Source organism: Scomber scombrus, chromosome 10, assembly GCF_963691925.1.
Source record: "Scomber scombrus chromosome 10, fScoSco1.1, whole genome shotgun sequence".
In the NCBI taxonomy this organism is placed as follows: Eukaryota; Metazoa; Chordata; class Actinopteri; order Scombriformes; family Scombridae; genus Scomber; species Scomber scombrus.
In genome coordinates this window covers 2,283,296-2,304,380 of record NC_084979.1, presented here as the reverse complement: position 1 = coordinate 2,304,380, position 21,085 = coordinate 2,283,296, and the positions used below count along the sequence as shown (strand labels likewise).

At 38.7% G+C, this 21,085-nt stretch overlaps 2 protein-coding genes across 4 annotated transcripts; one reads left to right on the top strand and one right to left on the bottom strand.

Annotated features, from left to right (window-relative positions):
* Positions 1-1,546: 1,546 nt before the first annotated feature.
* trappc6b (trafficking protein particle complex subunit 6B) lies at positions 1,547-7,609 on the top strand. Its single transcript, XM_062427241.1, has 6 exons — positions 1,547-1,714; positions 1,805-1,872; positions 3,405-3,522; positions 3,997-4,080; positions 5,486-5,579; positions 6,536-7,609. The coding sequence occupies exons 1-6, from the start codon at positions 1,634-1,636 to the stop codon at positions 6,565-6,567; spliced, it is 477 nt and encodes a 158-aa protein (XP_062283225.1). The 5' UTR covers positions 1,547-1,633; the 3' UTR covers positions 6,568-7,609.
* Positions 7,610-9,153: 1,544 nt separating this feature from the next.
* lactbl1a (lactamase, beta-like 1a) lies at positions 9,154-16,078 on the bottom strand. 3 transcript variants are annotated; one of them, XM_062427808.1, is made up of 7 exons: positions 15,973-16,078; positions 15,533-15,535; positions 14,301-14,404; positions 14,055-14,212; positions 13,406-13,617; positions 10,294-10,399; positions 9,154-10,132 (listed from the first exon to the last, which is right to left on the bottom strand). In XM_062427808.1, the coding sequence occupies exons 1-7, from the start codon at positions 16,076-16,078 to the stop codon at positions 9,154-9,156; spliced, it is 1,668 nt and encodes a 555-aa protein (XP_062283792.1). The 3 variants fall into 3 exon arrangements, with proteins under 3 accessions (XP_062283792.1, XP_062283790.1, XP_062283791.1); XM_062427806.1 differs by lacking the exon at positions 15,533-15,535 and having other exon boundaries at positions 14,301-14,425; XM_062427807.1 differs by lacking the exon at positions 15,533-15,535.
* Between the last annotated feature and the right edge of the window lie 5,007 nt (positions 16,079-21,085).

The following is a 21,085-nucleotide window of genomic DNA, read 5'->3' as shown; positions in this document are numbered from 1 at the left end:
CACTGAGACAGTGGGTAGTGGAAAAGGGGGTTTATTTAGAAAAGGTTTCAGTCCAATAGATGAAGGCTGGCTAAGGCTGAAGCTTGAGGCTGACATGGAGAGGTTGGACAGTGGAGTGACAATGGTGGCAGAGTTGGAGGTTGCACAAAGTCTGGAGAAAACAAAGAGAAGGCACTGGTGAATAAATTACACTAGAGTTAAGTGTTCACTAGATGTTTCACTAGAAAGGTTTCTAGCCAACAGTGGAACCACGTGGAATAGTGGAAACAATCTTGTGTTGAATACAGAGAAGACCAGTGTTCGTATGCTGTGGATGATTAGGTAGTTGGGAAGCAGGTGTGCAACAGGCAGCAGGTCCACTAAATTAGGAAAACCACGCCTAGCCTCTTAAAGAAAGAAAGAAACAAACAAACAAAAACATCAAGCACAAATCCACAATCATGACACTGACAAACTGGTGATGGCTAACCAACCAGGCATCGTGCTGATGGACAAACAACAGAAAAAGGCAGTGGTGATAGAAGTAGCAATCCAGAGCGACAGCAACATCAGGAAGAAGGAACAAGAGAAGCTTGCAAATTATAAAGGGCTGAAAGAGGAGCTAGAAAAGATGTGGGTCAATAAGTGAGTAAAGGTAACAGTGGTGCCAGTGGTAATGGGAGCACTGGGGGCTGTGACCCACAAACTGGGAGGGTGGCTCCAGCTCTCTAGGCAGTCCTATGAACAGCTAAGATACTGCACAGAACCTTCAAACTCCCAGGCCTCTGGTAGAGGCACACCACCCCCATTTTCAACAAATCTCCTGAGAGGATCCAAACCAACAATGTGTCAGTTTGCTCTACTACAATAGTCACCAATTAAATCAGCCACCAGAAGAGTCCAAACACTGAAAATAAATATTTAATTCATACTCAGGTTTTGCTTTATTGTCACTGAAAATTTAAAATAATTTCATAACTAACTACTACTACACTGATTCCATAAGTTTTAGACTTACAATATGTCGACTTTTAGGCCAACAGAAATCAACAAATATTCAGTTTTTCCTATTATTCTGCTTTATTAGTAATTGTTATAGTCAGAATCTTATCCTAGTAGTGTGAAGGAGGCTTTGAAGCAGTGTTTAGAAATAAAATAAAAACAAATCAAATGAACAAATACATTTACAGAAACAATTGTAATTAAACAATTAACAGAATAAATATAATATGGAAAATTCAATCAATAAAAAGTTAACTTTACTTATTTATGTATTTATTTATTTTTTGGGAGAGGAGGTGATAAAATAAGCTGATAATGTAAGATGTTTCAAATTGACACTGCAGTACAGTGGAGGGAAAAAACTAGCAGCATTAATGAGTAGTAATCTCATTAATGTATTTTTTCCCCAGTGTATTGTATTGTATTGTATTGTACAGTATGTGTCTCTACTCAGTGCATAGATGTGGATGTTTGTTGTAGCAGTTCACACTCCGGCCTGGAGGTGGCGGTAGCGCTGCAGTAAGAAACTCATCGCTTCCTGTAAACAAGAACAACCTAGAAACAACATAGGCTTCACTGTACTGTATGTGTGTAGTAATGTTGTTATAAGTGTAATATCTTCTGATAAACCTCAGACTTTAGAACAAGAACAATGGCGGACGAAGCTCCTTTCCAGTTTCTACATAACGAAGTGATACAGTACATTTACAAGACAGCAGAAAGCGGAGAGACGGTAAGAAACGGGTTGTTTTATTAAGCTGAACAGTCTGTGCTCGGTTCATGTCGGTGGTTATTCATCACTTCTGCTTTCTCTTTCATTCAGGAGAATGGACGAAATATCACGAGACTGGAGAACATGGGCTTCAGAGTGGGACAGGGGCTGATAGAGAGGTAACAAGCTTTAAATCACATACAGTAGAATGAATGGGCTGTGTTGTTGTGTAAAGTCAATGAGATTCTTATCAGTGCAGGTTGTGTGTCAAACCAACAATGAACTCACACGCTTAGTAGTATTAAATATATTTCATTCCCTTTTGTTGTACAGCTGTTGTCCTAAAACTATTCAAATCACGTGACGTCAGTGAGACTCAACAGTGGCGTCACGTGATTTTAACACTTAAATCACACACACACACACTGTTTTTTGTCATTCAGTCGCACACACACAGACAGAATATCTTTATTGTCATTGTCACATGTACAACGAAATGAAGTGCAGTGCAAAAGATCTAATAAATAATAAGAAACAATATAAAAAAACCACATATAAACAGCATAAAACAACCCACTCACTCGTCCACATAACAATATTGCACACCTTCAATCAATCAATCAATCTTTATATATTATAATATAGCGCCAAATCACAACAAAAGTCATCTCAAGGCACTTTACACATAGAGCAGGTCTAGACCGTACTCTGTAATTTAAATGAAAGAGTCCCAACATTCCCACATGAGCAGCACTTGGCAAGACAGTGACAAGAAAAAAACTCCCTGTTAACAGGAAGAAACCTCAGGCAGAACCAGGCTCAAAGTGAGCGGCCATCTGCCTCGACCGGTTGGGGTTGAGAGGAGAGAGATGAAGAGGAGTGGGAGCATAAGAAAGAGAAGCACGTTGACAAAACAATCAACATTGAAGTTAGTAGGACCCGGATGGGAGAATAACAGGTCCAGGGCATGAATCTGTCATCCAGTCATCTACAACCCCAGATTACCTGTGAGACGAAAGCACAGAGAACTCTGGGGAAGAAGTTTAAATTAGTGAATGCATTAATAGCACATGAATGTTAATGGATATAGACGGATAGAGAGAGGGAGGAGAAGAGAGGAGCTCAGTGCATCCATGTAGATGGTGTTTGGTGCAGTATGAACTGAACCACTGTGAAGTAAATGTATCCAAACTTTAGTCAAACCTGGTTTAAGAAGTGCTCAATCATGATTTAGTAACGTGTGTAAGGACAAAGCTGCGATGTTCATTATCACAGAGCAGCAAGAATGAAAAATATAACGTGATGAATCAAAATATTCATTGACAAAAGAAGAAGAGCACTTGTCAGATAGTTGAAGGCTGTCAATGAGCTCAGACTCAGACACAAGTAGGCCTGTCACAATCAAAAAATGATCAAGATCATGTCTATGTATCATATGATAAGTCCATATATAGACATGATGATGTTGATAATTACGTTATTGTACGACAAGTTGATGATGTAATTATTGTGACAGGCACAAAGACTAGTACAGATGAACCTGCTGCCTGCTTGTCATCTTGGGTTTCAGTAAAAAAAAAGTGCCAAACCCAGCTGATACATTCTGAAGAACTGTGTAGATTTCAAATAATACCCAGTGGTACTTCTGGCTCAGTCTGTGTGGAATGAAGGACTCTTGGGCTTCATGTGAAGACTTTTTTCTTCTATGCAGGCTGACAAAAGACACTGCACGGTTCAAAGATGAGCTGGACATCATGAAATTCATCTGTAAAGACTTTTGGACCTGTGTGTTCAAGAAGCAGATCGACAACCTCCGAACCAACCACCAGGTAACACTCGAATCGACTCTCTGTCATTTATTGTCATTGTCAATGGGGAGAAGATCAATCATCAACTATTTTGATTACTATTTTAATAAGTTTCCTAATTTCGAAGATTTGAAGCCTTCAATTTTCATACTTGACAGTCAACTGAACATGTTTGAGTTTTGGATGGTTCAGATGTCACCATGAAATGATAACAGGCATTTGTCACTACTTTTCTGACATTTGTTGGCAAAGTGATGAATGATTAATCAATAAAATAATTGCCACATCAATTAATAAGGATAATAATAGTTGCAGCCTTACATAATATGTTCATGTCATTCACTCAAAGCCTGCAGGGCTCTACAGGCTCAGCTATGATGAACTGAAATCATTCATTTAGTTTTAAACAGACCACGCTGTGTAAATATCATTTATATAATATCACTGCTGTCTGCTGTGTAGATGATGTCAGATCTGCTTTGTCATGTGTTTCAGGGTATCTATGTTCTCCAGGACAACAAGTTCCGATTACTGAGTCAGCTGTCAGCGGGGAACCAGTATATGGAACACGCCCCAAAGGTGCTTTAACTTCATTTTATTGGGTTGTGTGTGTCAATCATTGCTTGATGCTGTCCTGTGATTGGACTCATGGGGTAATGTATGGAGTGCAGTGGGCAATGAAGTCCCCCCCCCCCCCCCCCCCCCCCACACCTCATTCAGCAGCCCCCTTAGAAGCTGAAGTGTCGTTACTTTTCAGTGGCTTCTGTGCAGATATTGCACCAATGTGTTTCATTCATGTGTTGTTTTTTATTCATGTGTTGTGTTTGTATTATTTATTTGTTATTTGTATTTATAATGTGACTTAGTGTCTATTTTATCTACCTCTGGGTCTAGTTTTTTAATAAAGCTGTGCTTGACTCAGGGAAACGCACTAGAATTCCAATGTACCCGTACTGTGATGTACCTGTGCAAATGGCAATAAAACTCTAATCTAATCTAATCATATTACTGTCATTCAATGCCAAAACCACCAGGAGAACAATATAGATATAACATATATAATGATACAAAGTTACATTTCTTTATTTTGGTCATTACAGTTATGACTATCTATCAGCAGTGATGGGTAGACAAAGCTTTCTGAAGCACTGAATCAGTATGAAGCAGTAGTGTTTAAAGTGTTTCATTGCTTTTTATACAGTTACTATGGCGACATCTGCTGGACAACCCTTTAAAAAAAAAAAGTGTATAACGTGGACCCTGAATGATGCCGATACTGATATTAGGGAGTAAAAACATTCCAATATCAATATATTGGCCAATACTCCATATATTCAGCATACAAATGGATTATCAAACACTTGATATGTACAATGGTATGTAATGAAGGCATGATATGTTACAGTCTAACAATAAACTTTATTGTACTAAAACAGTAAACTTCAGTGGAATTGAATAATTATAAATAGCTTGAAATATTAGAAAAATACAGATGAAAAATATACATATATTAAACTTGAATTGAGAAGAAGGATCAAATATAAATAAATAAAAAGCTCCCTATACAACTATATATATTGAAGCCTATCGGACAACATGTACACCGATACCATTTATCTGTGATAGGCTGATATCAGCCAATAACATCAGCTGACCAATATATTGGTCAGGCTACAGTGTAACATCCTGTAGTCCAAACAGAGAGGTCTAACAGGGAGGAATAGTTACAGCAGTAAAGTTTGGACAGGATCGGGATTCAGACAGCTCAAATGCTCTTTAATACAGTCAGTGACCCTTGCATCATATAATAAATTAAATTGTTAATTGGATTCTGTGTGTTTTTCAGTACACCCAGTCACAATACTGTGTGTTTAAACAGAGTAGACTCTATATCAGTACTTGCCTCTACCTGCCTCGGTGCCCAGGATGTCAACTTTACTCATCACATGAACACGTTACTGACTGACTGTTTGTATCTCTGCAGTATCTGGCTTTCTCCTGTGGCCTGGTGAGAGGAGGTCTGTCCAACCTGGGAGTGAAGAGTATAGTAACCGCTGAGGTGTCCGTCATGCCTGCATGTAAGTCACCATCACTCATCCAGCATCCAATCACAGACACTCAGAAAGTTTACTCGTGATCATGGAAACAACAGTTTATTGTCTGCTGTTACTCCATCCACTGAGGAATGCCATGAGATGTGGTTGAAAGTTGGGAAAAGGGTAATAAGTAGACCTTGAGTTGAGAATTTTTGCAAAACATTTTTTCAGGTTTTTTGCTTTCTGAGTTCTAAAATAATTGATTGATGGTGTTCCACTAGTAAAAACCCTCACGCCACCCTGACGTTATAGCTCAGAATACAACCTTTTTTTCCTAGATGCCATAGAGGGGGTGTTTGTAGTCTGGACTTGTTCTAGGCCCTGTCCACACCGCCTGTGCAAAATATGGGGTCTCCTGGACCTTTATATGGCAAAATCATCTTGGACATTTTCAATATCTTTAAATGGGGTGGTCAGGATTGCCAAATGTCCTGCCCCATTTCTCCCAATCCCAATGACTTTCAACAGAAATTTCCCCCTGAGGATTATTGACTTGGTATGAAATCTTAAAAGCTGATGTGGTTCTACATTCAATGGGTTTTCTTCAAAGAAACTAGCTTTCCAAAGGGCAAACTCCCTTTTGTAGGACAAATGGAGTGCTGGGGTATCAGTATAAAATAATGCTTAATTGTTTTTATTGTTTTGAGAACTACAGCTGTGTTTAAGAAAATGTTCTTAATCAATGAGAAAGCGTGAAAGATCACATGTAGACCTGCAGCTTGCACACACAGACAAACCTATTACTACCCCAACATACTATTTGGCTGCTGTATATCTAATATTCTGTCCTGCCCACTGTTTAAGTTGGATTGTAAAAAACATTACAGACACATTTAGGTAGGAGGAAATATGAGGGCTTATTTTTAGAATCTTGTCTAAAGTCTAAAGTGTGGACGACCTTTGTCTTTCTTCTCTTTCTGTCCTTTATATCTCTGCAGGTAAATTCCAGGTCATGATCCAGAAAATGTAGCAATTCCTGCAGAGGCTGCTCTCGCTCTACATTCTCTTTTGCCTTCATTTATCCTTGAGTTTGTGGCATTAAAGGGAAATAGTACCTATCTCCATCAGCACAATCTGTTTCTCTACACTTTGAGGTATAAACAAACTTTTGCCAGTTCTCACTGTAATCGTCAAACGTCAGAGCCTCAGAGGAGAATGTTTCCTGTTGACACACTATTACTTTAATATAAGAGGTCAAACACTTTCCAGTGGTTCTTGTTAAATGACTTTGTGATGGATATTGTCATTGTATAAGAGCCCTCTGGTGGCACAATGATTGAACTGCATGATGTCAGTTTGAAGTCATATACAGTATAAACTGTATATATATGTCTCTCTATATATATATGTATACATATATGATCATTAATATTAAAAAATCATATATTAACCCAGCTGTTCTAGTTAATCTATGATCATAACGCTTTTTTAAATTACGTTTTCCAGAAATCCATTTTATGTTCGAAGTTTATAATAAGACATGTATTCTAATCATCATCTGTTTGTTAAATTATGTTTTATATTTTATTGATTTTGCTATATATACAAAAACAAACATTATCCAAGAAGAAATTCATATGTTAAAAAAATAATGAATAGTAGTATCTAGACCAAAAAAAAAGTGGTTAACAGGGCCCAAAGTCGATCCACCAGCCCACCTGAGCAGATAACACAACATGTGTCTTTCCAATTCAAAATTACACTAACCAGTGTGGAGTGTGGTGACTATTGAAGGCAAAGCGAGTTCACATGAAGAATATCTTCCTCACACATGCCAAAAACAGTTCAGATAAACAGATGAGTAAATGGATAAAAATAGACTCCCCACAGCATGAAACACTGACTGTAGCAATGATGATGGGCAAAAATCTTGCTAAAGCAATAACATGAAATATTTTGTTTTTTATTGAAGTTGTTGGTTTGAACCTGGCTGTCAGGTTGAGTCAGTTGCAATAAATTCTAATGTGAAATAAGCTTTGGTTGTCTCAATCTCTGGCTAACATTAATGTTCATTTCTGAATAAATGGATTAATTTATTTTTGGTTTGTTTCATGTCTTTGTAAGTTTACAAAAAGAAGTGTACTATGCTGTGACAACTGCCAATGTCCTTTAAGTTTCAGTGCTGGTAGGCAGTTGATAGTGTACACCACCTGCAGCACCAACAGGACACAGACAAGAGGTTCTTCACTGAAAACAGTTGAGACTGAACCAAAATACTGAAACTGCAGGTTGTAAACACCAAAATAAGGTAGGATACAGGTGATGATAATTCTTTGAGTTTCTCACTATAGCGACCCAGTGAGTAATGTGTCATTCTTCTTGTTCCTTTACTGTGATGTTCTCTGTGCAGAATGATGCCAGAATCACATTGGTGGACATTTAAAAAAAAATCTCAATCTGCAGTCTCCATTGAAAAGAGCCCCTAAAGGGACATGGGCAAAAACATACATATTTATCAGGGCCACATTATTACATTGTGTGATGGAAATGCGAAAGGTGCACGAGTATGTTTGCATATTAATGTTTACATGTACATTTTCACTTAACACTTCATGGCAGAGGTCAGCAATTCAACCATGAATCCGATTTCTTTCAACACAGTTTATTTGGGGGCCAGCATTGTACAGGCACAGTGACAACTTGTGTTTAAAAATCTATTTAAAAAAAACGTTTTAGGCTTGTACCTGAGGTCAGATGTCATTTCCCATCAGTAATCCACACACAGTAAACAGAGGCCACCTTCATTTATGGTTGAAGCGGAAGTACTGTTATTAACACAAATCTGTGCTGATCTCATAGGAAAAAATATGTTATATAACTATATATGTGTATAAGAGGTTACACGCTCATAGGGATTTAGATGAGCCTCTTCTTTACATTGTTGTCTGCTGTAGATTAATGAAGAGTCATGTAAAAGATTTTATGCAGTCCATTAAAAAACCTCAGCTGGCATTTGGGTGCCAGATGTTTGTGTTTAAGGACCAGATTTGGCTACCACTCCACTATTTGCCCACCACTGCTTTATGGACACTTGAACACTTATCATACAATGTGAGTTTCATTTAGCAGTAGTTACATTATTGCTCATAGAAAACATGTTTAAATGTTTCCCAGATGGGCTTGGGTCTTGAAAAATTTGACCATTTGACATTTTAATTTTTTTTTCTTTCTAAGTCACACTGTAGGCACTTGAAGGTTGCAGAGAAATACTACCATATTGTCCATTAAACATCTTACCGAAACCGTTTATACAATAGTGTAACAGTTTTGCTTTGCCTGTGCTAGTTATCTAGCAGAAGAGCAACTTTCAGAGATTTCTTGGGCTGGACTAAATGACAAAATTGGTATTATGAGCAGTACAATATTGAATAGATAACGTTAAAATACAATATAATCACATTAACCTTAGCAAGGGAGCCTTTCATCGCACTGACCACACACAACCACTGGCCACATAGTCAAATATAGCCATTTGTTTGCAATATCATGTCTTCCACTGCATTTGTCCTTGACACAGCCCCCAGGTATAGTGACAGCTGAAAATGAATTCCTGTTTTTATGAAGTAAAATATGGTTTGCCAGATATCCTCATCACCTTGTAAGTGTTGAGTCCTGGGGAATCAAATCCTGGTGACACACCTTTCTTGTTGAAAACATAAAAGTTAAAGAGCTGTCTGTCCTGTATCTCCAGGGAGACTGAGGCGCTGTTAACCTTCAGCTTACAAGGGTATGGGTTCTCAAACACCACCTTGAACACCCTGTCCTGGAGGTAGTCCAGCCGGATAGTTCTGTACTTGGACGGCACAGTTGTGTCCACCTGTGGTCCAAACTGCTGCATGACCAGCACTCCATCTGAGCCCACTTTAATCTCATAGAAAGTCATATTCTTGTAAGTGAAAAAGCCCATGTATGGAGTTGGGTCAGGTGGTGGTCTGAGAGCTCGTTGAGCGTCTCTGAAAGCGCCCTCCACTGCAGGAATGAGGTAGCTGTAGGCCTGCCTCACAAGGTCCTGGTCTGCTGGCCGAACCCCAGCCATCAGGATCACTATCCCCAGTTTGAGCCGTGGAACCAGGGAGAGGGTGGTCGCATAGCCGTCCAGGTCACCATCTTTTCTCACCACATCATAGCCAAACTGCTCATTGATCTCCCATGGTGTGCCGGTGGAATTGGCAAAGTATCCACTTTGGCATTTTAAAACCGGTGTCATCATGGTGTTCAGGGTGTCCTGGCGTAGCAGTGTCCCGCCGTATACACCGAGAAGAGCCATCATGAGCTTTGCCATGTCAGCTGCTGTGGAATACATCTGGCCCGCAGGTCGATACCAGCCTAGGTTGTAGAGAGGAGCCGGCTGGCCATTGCTGTAGACGCCCACAGCCATCTGTTTCTGAATAGTTGGAGTTATGTTGAAACCAGTATCCTCCATGCTGAGACGCTCCAGAATGTTTTCTGACACCCAGCTCTCAAAGTCAGAGCCAGTCACTTTTTGAGCCAGGATGTTGGCCAACAAGGAGAAGGCAACATTGCTGTAGTGGCATCTGAGGGAAAAGAGACAATCATGTCATGTCAGTTGAAAGTTGCCTGTGGTTGCAAAATACCAAAAGGATCCTTGTTGTATCCATAGTATTTCCATTTTTAACTGACTGTTTAAAGTAATCAGCGTCAAAAATAGAGCAAAACAGGAAGAACAGAGTCTTACTTAGTGCCTGGATCTGCCACAAGGAGATCATCCTGTAACAAATTAAGGGCCGCCTGCGTGTCTCCACTCCAAAGGAGATTAGTTGACCTTAATCTTCGGGGTAACCCTGTAAAAACATTAAATAATACTGTTTCCATGTATTCATGAATAAGATACCGCTTTAAAGGTGTAGTGTGTAGAATTTGGTGGTATATAGTGGAACGGATTTGGCAGAAACAGAATATAATATCCATATCCTCGTCCATGAAGCCTGCCATGTTGCACTGCCATGTTTCTACATTAGCCCAGAACAGATAAAACACGGGTTCTAGAGAGGGCATGCCATTTTTTGCTAGTTCCGCAGCCACCATAGATTCTCCTATATGGTTGAAAGGGGAGGGGTATTCAGTTGGTTGCAATCTGTAACCTCGCCACTAGATGCTACTAAATCCTACATGCTGGTCCTTTAAAGAAAGAACCAAGATAAGTAATCATACCTGAAAACATTAAACAGATACAGTATCTATGTAAGAACATAATTTGAATTTGTATAGTTTAATTTGCATTATTGCATTGAAAAATGGAACTTTTTCAATGCAACTTAATTCCTATACACTTGAAACTGAATGTAATATTATGAAATTGAATTAATTTGCTCTGAAACTATTTGATCCTCCCTGAAAATTCCACTCTATATATACTTCTGGTCATTTAGGAAGAGCAATTAAGTGCTCCATAAATATCACTTCAATAACCACTTTTAAACCAAAAACTTCACAACCGTACATGTTTAAAATAATAGAGAAATGAAAACGACAGCAATCAAGATGACATCTTCTACTTTTATGTTTAAACAAAATCAGGAAGCAGCATCTTCTAACAGAGTTAAAATCAGTAAGCCATGCTTCCAAAATAAGGTTGGCAGCAGGAGAGAAATCTGGAAATCTGCTACATAAATACACAGATTTAGAGTAACCAGGTTACTTAAGTATATGTAAATGTGTCCTCTGGTTACCCATGTAATCTCATCTCTCTGAGTAACCTGGTTACCTGAGTGCATGCAAACATGGCTGTGAGGATTACAGTATCGGTCGTTTCATTGTTTGGTTGACCAGCTGGTCCACACTCAAACATCCCAGACTTTCAACATCAACTATTAGACACTGTTACATTTTGACACACACATTTCTCGGGATAAATAACCGGTGATCTGCTGAATTTCCATCTTGTGCTACCATGTCAAAATTTCTATTTGTCTACTTTGGTTGTATGTTAATGTGGCATTTAAAATTTCCTACAGTAATTGTAAAGATAAGTGATCTCTTATGCCCAGTAGGCTATCTGTCAGGTTATGACATGGTTTTCAATCTGTGTCCTCAGACAGTTTAGTTCAACTTCTCCTCTCAGCAGGGCTTCCCCCTCTCATAATGCCTCCATTCCATTCTGAGAGCACAGAGCAGATTAGCTCTATCTCTAGACACAGGTCAGTGTAATTATAGCTTCTTTCTATATTCATGTGAACCCAGGTTGGTTAAGGTGCTGTAGTAGGTGGTAAAGACGTGTCCTCATCAGGATTAACACAGTGTTGAGTGTGAGAGTCCAGACCTACATTTTGACGAATGTGCTTCCTTCACACCCTGCTGTGGAGCTTTTTGACTGCCATGTAATGAGGTGACAGGAAGTGTAACCACCTGTTACATAATGTAACCTCTTTGCTATGAATTCACCACCTCAAGCAATGATAACCATCATTTTTCTTTTTCTACATTCATATGAGATAATAAGTGGTCATCTGTATTCATGATGGTAACATGGTAACATGGAGTCCCTGTCTGTAATTGCAGGGGCATCAAATTAGCCAGTCTTCTGTTGGTTTAACAGGATCTGTGAATCAGAGTTTATCACTTACATGTATTCTTTATATTGTTCTCATTTAGATGACTGGTCATTAATAAAACACGCCTGTCACAATCTGATTTAATTTAAAAGACTGGAGGAAATACTAGCTATGTGAAGCTCATAATCTAAGTTTTTCAAATGTGTTGATTCACGTCTAAACTCGTTTTCCAGACGGTATTTTGCTAGGTTGTACACGATTTCCTGATAATCAAGGGTGTTTCTGTTGTATTGTCTCTGACCCTCTACGTATATGTGACACACACAATTACTTAAGCAGTGACCAACGCTGTTCTTGCTTTTTCAAACCCTTATGCATAGACAAGCTGCTATTAGATAATGATTACATAATTGGCTGTGTACTTAATGTGTATTTGCAGGAACACTATACCTATTGGGGCCAAATCATTCCAGAACACTGAACTTTTAACTCAGTACAACGTTAACGCAACTAATGATGTCGACCCTCAAAGAGTTTAAGATATTGATGATGAGATTACAGCTGAAAAAACCGTTGTGGCGTCACGTTCTCTTAGTTTCTCTTCATAATGTTTGTTCAGTCTGATGCTGAGCTCACTTCACATTCTGATAAACTGTCTCCATTTTTCATTTGCTTAATCGCATATGTAGATGTACAGTGTTAATTTCAAAGGGCCTGCACACGACCATGGTTACCACATTTTCTGAAACAGTCAGTCAAACACATACACTTTACAAAGCTAGAGCTGATCTCAAACAAGCCTAATGTTGGTCCTTCGCCTGATTTGACTGTTCTTTTAATTTTCATGTAGTTTCATGCTTGTGTTTGCCAATTTCTTTACTAAAATGTTCTTTCTCAGTAGCCAATGACAACTCTGTCCCACCGATACCATATTAGGTCAACAGAAAGCTGCAGTTGCTAAGAGTAGTTAGCAATAGGTTGTCCAACTTATCTGTGCAGCTGTGTCCATCTCATCCATCATTGGTACATTTTTGCATTTTTTTTTTTGATGAATGTAGCTATGTTGTAAAATGTCACCTCCATTCCTAGTCCCGCCTACCAAGCTTCAATTGGTCAACTGTTTTTCTAACCAGTAGAAACCCTCATTATTTATATAACACAGCATCAGACCTGTTGTAACCAATCACAGATGAAGGCATTGAATCAGAGGTCTGGAGAGAGACTACAAAGTTCTGCTTTTTCATGTAGATGAATCAAAAATGGCCACTACGTCATTAAGATAAATAGAGTGGTTACCAGAGAGATGGCTGGTCATCCTGCGCAGGGTGAGCTCAGGCAAGCGGCTCCTGCCCGTTGAGGATACCGGCCGTCCACTTTTCCCCAGCGGGTTCTTGATGGTGAAGTTGTCTGTGTACTTCTCCAGAGGGTCATCGAGAGAGTCCACCAGGCCATCCTCCCACAGCTTATACAGCATCAGAGTGGGGAAGATCTTTGACAGGCTCGCAATTCTGCAATCACAGCAATTGAAATGAGCATCACATGCGCTTATTTCTATTGATTAAATAAATGTATTGTGGTTTAATTGTGCATAGAATTCCCACTGCTGCACAGATTTAAGCACTTCATTTAGTAAGTGGTTCAGTCTCATTGATGATGGTTCTTTATGAAGCTTACTTAATACAATGAAGCTCTAATCCTAACATCTACAACCAATTCTAACTGTAAGCCTCAACTCAAATGCAATATCCAATAGAAGAATTAGACTGTGTGGTAATGATTACTGTTCTCATGGGGCGCCAATATTATGAACTGGCGGAAGCGCTTTAAGTACCAATAATATTAATAACTGTAGAAATCAGGCAAATCCCCACTTCCCTTCTATCATATCTGTCATATTATATGTTAATCTTCTCCACACTTACTCTACACACTGTCTGATACTCACCTGTACACTGTGTACTCATTGGGTGCAGACGAGGAAGGATCACTAATGTTCTTCTTGCCAAAGTTTCCATTCCACAGCACCGAGTCATTTAAAACCACGATGGCTGATATCGCTGGCAGCTTGGTAGCGTGAATACTCTTCTTCAGTAGGACATCTATCTGTTAGGAGAAACTTTAGTTAAGTCTAACTATATCCAGAAATTGGTTTGATAAAAATTCAAATATGGCAAATAAAAAGGAGATTTACCTTTTCTAAGGCCAACCTCAGGGATATGATGGGATGTCTGAGGGGCACAGGCTCAGGGTAGCGAGGGCACATTTCTTCTATGGCTGCTACTTTTGTAAGCATTTCTACAGAAAGAGGGAGAAAGTCTGTCTCATCATGTATGATACATACAGACACAACCTTTCCATCTGTCATGGTAGCATATACACCCCAACTGCACAACTATATGTGTTCAGTAGAAAATCCCAATCAATGTAGGCCACTGTAGAATAAACAAATGTGTACCAATCACCAACAAATTGGGCTGTTGTCCCAAATTATTATTTTCATTATTGATTAATTTGACAAATATTTTCTCAATTTAATAGTTTAATCACTGAAATGTTTATACTGTAATTGTGAAAATGGGCATTCACAACTTCTCTGATGTCTTCAGTTTGCTTGTCTTGTTTGACCAGCAGTAGACAATCTTAAGATATTCATATATAGTCATATATATATAGTCCAGATTGGACTGATAAGATTAATTCATGATCTTTTCCTTTCCATCAATATTCTATCCATCTTGTATGTTACATGCTTTTTCTCTTGTGTGGTTAAATCTTGCCAAACCTGAGTCTTGCAAGCCTCGCATATATCAGAGCACTGATGTTTGATTATTGATCCTTCATGAGTCGTTTTATACAGATGTTCTCCACTTTTCTCCCTGTAGTCTAATAAGCACTCCTTTCTATTTCTCCCACTATTCTGTTACAATGTTAAATACAGCATGACACATAAATCCCAGCTTGTTAAAGGGTTGGTTCACTATTTCTTTATAGAATATTTTTTACTGACATTCTAAAGTTACAGTACAGGGTTAACATGATCAAAAAGGCAGAAAAACATCTGTCTGCTTGGATGATTAATTAATTTTGATGACACACAACTAAACATACCTGGCCTGTTACTGTAACACTAATACATTATATATGATCTAAAACAGTGTCTAATACAACTGTTGGGGTGTTGAAGTGTCCTTAGGCAACACCTGAATTCCAAGTGAATGGTTGGATCAGAGGCAAATTGTTGCACTGTGGATATAAGAGCGAGATAAATGAAGCCATTTAAGACTTAGTGTATTCTGTTATTTTGTGATATATCAGTACTGAATGCAGTTGTGTACTGTAGCACAATTAAGTACTAAAAGCATAGTTTATAGTAGTTGTAGTAGCAGACAGAAGAATCCAGCATGTCCACATCAGCTATAAAACCATCTTAATGTACACTTCATTAATAAGCACTGTCAACCTGTTCTCATTTTCCCAGGACTATGAGTTTATAAAGTTAGGTTGTGTGTTATTGTGTGTCATTGATTCCAGACAGTCCAACCCCCCCCCCCCCCCCCCCCCCCCCCCAACTGAACTCAACTGCCCCTGAGCCAAATTCAGAGTCCTGTCACACTGTAAGGCAGTGACTGTTGTCATTATCCAGGAGCACCCTGCACTGCTCAGCTCCTCCCTCCCTCAGCAGAGTTAAAGTCTGCTTTAACGGGGGGGCTCGTAATCCCGCTTCTCCAGCTTTGTGTAATCCCTCTGCAGCGCCAGCAAATGAGCAATTACACCAAAGAGGCTAGAAAGTAGTTCCAGGGTTGGGTTGAGCCATACTGTTTGTCTTTAAAAGTTGAGAGGTTGTAAAGATAAATAAACGTCACCTGTCTTCAGTTTTGGCATCCTGTACTGCCATATGAAGCAGCAGGTCATGACCACAGAGAGCAGGAAGAAGACAACCATACCCAGCTTGGTCCATTTCACCTTCATCTTGTTTAGTGCTTGCTATGAGCAGCTAGGCAGGTCTAAAAAGAAATGTTAATGTACAAAAGAATAGAAGAATGAGCGTATAAAGAACATAAAGCACATTCCTGCATTTGACTTTTTTCTTTCACTCCATATCTGTGTTGGGTTAGGGTTAGGGTTAGGGTTAGGGTTAGGGTTAGGGTTATTATGACAGTAACTTCCACAAAGAGCAGCAGCAGGTCAGATCATTTAACTCACCGATTCTTGATCTTGTGATGGAGAAAAATGCTGAATTTAATTTCCTGGAAGGTCCTCAGGGGAGAAGCTAGCCGGACTGCATGGAAGCCGGCTGTACTGCTCCTGAGCAGTCACTCGTCACAGACCACTACCTACATGCACTTAATCCTGACTGTGATCCACAGGCTCCCACTCCGCCGTGACATCATAATCTGCGGGGAGATCCAGCCAGCAGAGCCAAATGCAAAGAAAAACTGCTAAGCACTTATCCTCAGCAATCAAATCATCTCACATCCTCTGGAGGGGTTAATTCCACACATCCATCACTCATCCAGTGCCGGTTGCTCTTCATCGCCATGGTAGTAGGATGGGGGGGAGAGGGTTAAGTATTATATAGAAATGAATGAAGAGTTACTAGATATGAACAAGCACAGATCTAACGGTGATATGTCAAAAAAAGTGAACTCCCCTCTCTTTATCTTCATCCTCCTCACTGTTAAGATGATGCTTCTTTGTACGAGGCTCATCTTTCTGTTGTGAGTGTGGGTTAGAGTGGAAGATTAAGATATTGGTCAGTGTGAGTGGGTGTGGTCTTTAATTTCCTGAAAGTCTTCACATGGCAGCGTAGCACTCTCCTCCTCTTCGCTGTCAAACTTGTGTGTGTTTGACATTGATGGTGATCTGTTCCTTTAGTTTGCTTGTTTTTTTCTGCCTTTACGTATGAAGTAAAGAGTGTCAAAGTTCAACTCTGAAGTTAAGAGACGGCACACGAGCAAAGCAGATCCGCCAGAGCAGCTTTAAGTGGAAACTGTAAAGTCTCATTCTGCAAAACATATTTTGCTCAGACGGTTTTTTCTCTGTGAAAGGAGCAAAAATCTGAACCTCTCTACCTGAACGCTTGAAATTTGCTGCACACTTTATCATTTTCAAGAGACTCACAAAATCCTGGTTAATTCAGTATTTTGTACCGTGTACCATGTTTTTTACTTTTGCTCATATCTGTGCTATATTGTATTTATTACATGGATGCACTTGTTTTAAAACCTTTTTTACTTTTTTAAATTTTTTATTTAAAAAACATATTTTAATCTCTCACTTTGACAAAAGTCCTTCTAGGGACAGGTGTTGCAAATTAGCATTCACTATGAACACTTTGGTACTTGCATCAGACAGTTGTTTTAGCCTGTACATGTATATTTATTGTATCTGTCCCTATTATATAAATCATACTAAATAAATAAATAAGTTCCATCTACTGAAGAAGGCCGTGTCATACAGCTGAAGACCAGAAAAAAAAAGCTGATATGTGCACCTTTGTTTGCTCTGTGCTCAAAACTTTGGGAGAAAGAATCTGACAGTGGTGGAAAGTAACTTTTGAGGTACTTTTACTTAACTTGAGTTTATACTTTTACTTTAGTTTTATACTTTTCAGATTATTTTCTATACATAGAATAATATGTAAAAATCTTATAAAATACAAAACAATGTTAAAGATTCAACACACAGCTTTATCATTGTGTGATGATTTGTTATTAATTCTGTGTGTAAATCTCAGTGTATTTAATGCCATCAACTTTACAACTTCTTTTTTTTTGCGTTCTTAAAAGGATCTTTATTGAATTTTGTATAAATTACAAATACAACAAATAGATTTACAAGAAAAAACAAAAATGAACCTACATTTAACAATAAAGTACAACCAGTACTAAGGACTGAACCATCAATAAAGAGCATATAGTCCAGTTATCTTGTATAAAGTGCTGTTCATAAGTCCTGTATGTTCCAGGGGAGGTGATGAGTATCTGTTTGACCACCGTGTCACTGTCAATCACTGTCTGTCGTATTATTACACATCTTGTTTTCCACAGTTTTGAACATAAAATACAAATAATGAGTTGAATCCGTTGTGTATGGTTAGATAGCAATTTGTCATTAATAATACAATACATGACCGGACTGTAACATAGATCAACAGCTTTTTTTTCTCCAGCTACTGTAATGTCACGTCACCTCTGAATGATGTATGTGTGCAGTTATCTCTCCTAACACAAGAGGGCACTGTAGACAACAATCACTCAGCCTCTCCACTGTAACACCAAGCAACCTGCATGACTTAATTATTGACAATATTCTACTCTTACCTAAGCATAATTTCCTCCTAAAACATTTTTATATGGTATATTAAAGGACATCTTTTATTTACGCTGAACAATATTACACTGGTGGATCAGTTATTACAATATACATCTGAAGATTTGATCATGACTTTTGGTGCAATCCTCTCTGTAGGACACTTGGCTTGGGAAACATGTTTTTCCTCATATCCCTGTAGAAAGAATAACTCATAAGATTTCCTTTCAAAGAGATGACATGTCATTTATTTTTTTCCACCATAATTACTAACCAGAAATAACTAGTAATAACCAGTGTAGAAAATCCACTATAATTTTTTCCTGAGCTTTTGATTGCATATCAAGGTCTTCACATTTCTTCTTGGGAAAACTCTCCAATGTCAAGAATGAACATTCATGCTTATATACACTGCTTGGTATTATACAATATGACAAAATGTATGATTTTCAATTTAAAATATTCCATTTAATATTCATAAATGCAAATTGCAAAAAACATTATTTCATTGTATTTATAAATGAAGCTAAATAATACATTGATTCAGTTTGTCTTAAAATCCAAAATGTGTTCAAATTATAAAGACTATAAAGATTATAAAGAAAGTGAGATGTGATTAGAGCAGACTAAGCACTGACTGCATCATATCAGTACAGCTTCGGCTTGATGTGTGTGACACAGTTACATTAGTCATTAAGTATTTTGTGTTAGTTCATGGCCTGGGGTTTAGAAAACACAGTTTTGATGCTTAACTGTGCAAATTGTTTCCTGGAGCAGACCCACGTCACGTCCCTGCAAAGCTCTGTTTTACTCTTTGGTGCAGAGGCCCTAAAGGAGGTTCCTGACTTCAACACTCATCACTATCAAGTACATATTAAACTGTAACCAGGGACTGTTGGGATTGTTACCCAATAATTTATTGGCCTACAGGATGTACCCCAACCATGTGTGTGTATACCTCTACACGGTTTTGACAAATATGTTTTGAAGAAAAAAATAATTGTCTTCTTTTTTTTTCTTTTTTTTTTTCTTTTAATGCACAGAAGTCACAGACAGGGGTAGGGCTTCTAGGGTGATCGGGTTTGGCCTAGAACATTTCTTTTCCATGTCAATGACATTTTTAATCTGGAGGCAATAAGTTTCTTTCAAAATGTATTTGTTGTTGTAAACAAGTAGAAAATATGCATATTTTTTAGAGGACAGGGTTGCTTATCCACATAACAAAAATGCCTTATTTTCATCATCTGAATAATGTAACAGATAGTCTGTATGTCAATGAATGATTTATGTAAATAATGTATTGATATTTAAATAATGATATGTATAGAGAGGGGTGGATGAAAACCACAACCGCCCAACCACATTTTGGTCAAAGTCAGCACATACATTTTATTTCTTGAATCCAGTAAAGGTTTGTTGTATCTCTGTAGATATAAACGAGCAGCCAACGTAGCTGTTCATCATAATTGGCTATTGTAGAGTGATCTATTTTAATACCTATGATAATTGCATTCTTCTTCTCTGTTTTTCTTGCTAAACAGTCCTAGTATTTGCTGCTGCTGCTGCGATAAGTATGTTGTATAAATCTCTCTGCAGGGAACACATCTCAACTGTGGCCTTCTTAGAGTTAGTGGGTGGGATCCTGGAGTGGACGCAGCCTGGCGAGTTCATAGTTCTTCTGGGGGACTTCAACGCTCACATGGGCAATGATGGAGAAACATGGAAGTGGGTGATTGGGAGGAATGGCCTGCTTGATCTGAAACCGAATGGTGCATTGTTACTGGACTTCTGTGCTAGCCGTAACAAAATCAGATGTTCGAGCATAAGTTGTTCATAAGTGTACCTGGTACCTGAACAGCTTAGGCCAAAGATTGATGATAGGCTTTGTAGTTGTATCTTCAGTTCTGCTGCTGCATGTCTTGGAAACTCAGGTAAAGAGAAGAGCAGACTGATCATCACCTAGTGAGTTGGATGAGGTGGTGAGGGAGGCTGCTGGACAGACTGGAGAGACCCAAATGAGTAGTTTGGTTGGACTGGAAACATCTGAAACAGTAGATGGGTGATAGGGAATTTTCCATAACTAATATGCACTGGGTAAAACTAGGCTTTTCGGTCATAGCAAGGCCACACCAAATATTGGGTTTAGACACTGTCTCCCCTTGAGATAGTGGTAAGCAGTGAGTCTGCTCCTTTTGGGGAAAACAGGAGGCATTCTGATAGTGTTGCTATAGCAGCCGAGGTCAGATATGTCTTTGACTGTTTTCCCTGAATGGGGTAAAGGTAACTGGAGTCAGAGGTTTGATATAGTGTTGGTCCTGAGTGTCGTCTAAGCAATGTTTTGTCTATAGACCAGTTGACTAAATTCTGTATATTGTAGATATGTTGGGTCTGCCCATATTTGGGCATGGCTCAACCTGAGGCATTATCTGTGTGGTTTAAAGTCTATCCCCGGAGGAGAGAAACTTCAGAATTGAAGGGAGCATCAGAACATAACGTGTACTGATCATTCATTCACATCTCCTTGATCAAGTAAATAAACCTTATCAATATAAGACATCCTGGACTCCTGTCTACTCTCTCCATTGATGTATGGGCTGCATAATTAAAATCTCTATCAGATGGGTACTGTAGGGCCAAAAGAGTGGCGACTCTGGTGGTTGGTGA

What these genes read in the sequence shown, in the direction of transcription:
- lactbl1a (XM_062427806.1), bottom strand. Translation starts at nt 16,078, where the DNA reads ATGAAGGTGAAATGGACCAAGCTGGGTATGGTTGTCTTCTTCCTGCTC. An exon ending in GATGCCAAAACTGAAGACAG is followed by an intron (nt 14,426 to 15,972) that starts GTGACGTTTATT and finishes ATGATGAGACAG; the next exon opens with ACTTTCTCCCTCTTTCTGTA. An exon ending in AATGAGTACACAGTGTACAG is followed by an intron (nt 13,618 to 14,054) that starts GTGAGTATCAGA and finishes CTGTGATTGCAG; the next exon opens with AATTGCGAGCCTGTCAAAGA.
- trappc6b (XM_062427241.1), top strand. Translation starts at nt 1,634, where the DNA reads ATGGCGGACGAAGCTCCTTTCCAGTTTCTACATAACGAAGTGATACAG. An exon ending in ACCTCCGAACCAACCACCAG is followed by an intron (nt 3,523 to 3,996) that starts GTAACACTCGAA and finishes CATGTGTTTCAG; the next exon opens with GGTATCTATGTTCTCCAGGA. An exon ending in GGTGTCCGTCATGCCTGCAT is followed by an intron (nt 5,580 to 6,535) that starts GTAAGTCACCAT and finishes ATATCTCTGCAG; the next exon opens with GTAAATTCCAGGTCATGATC.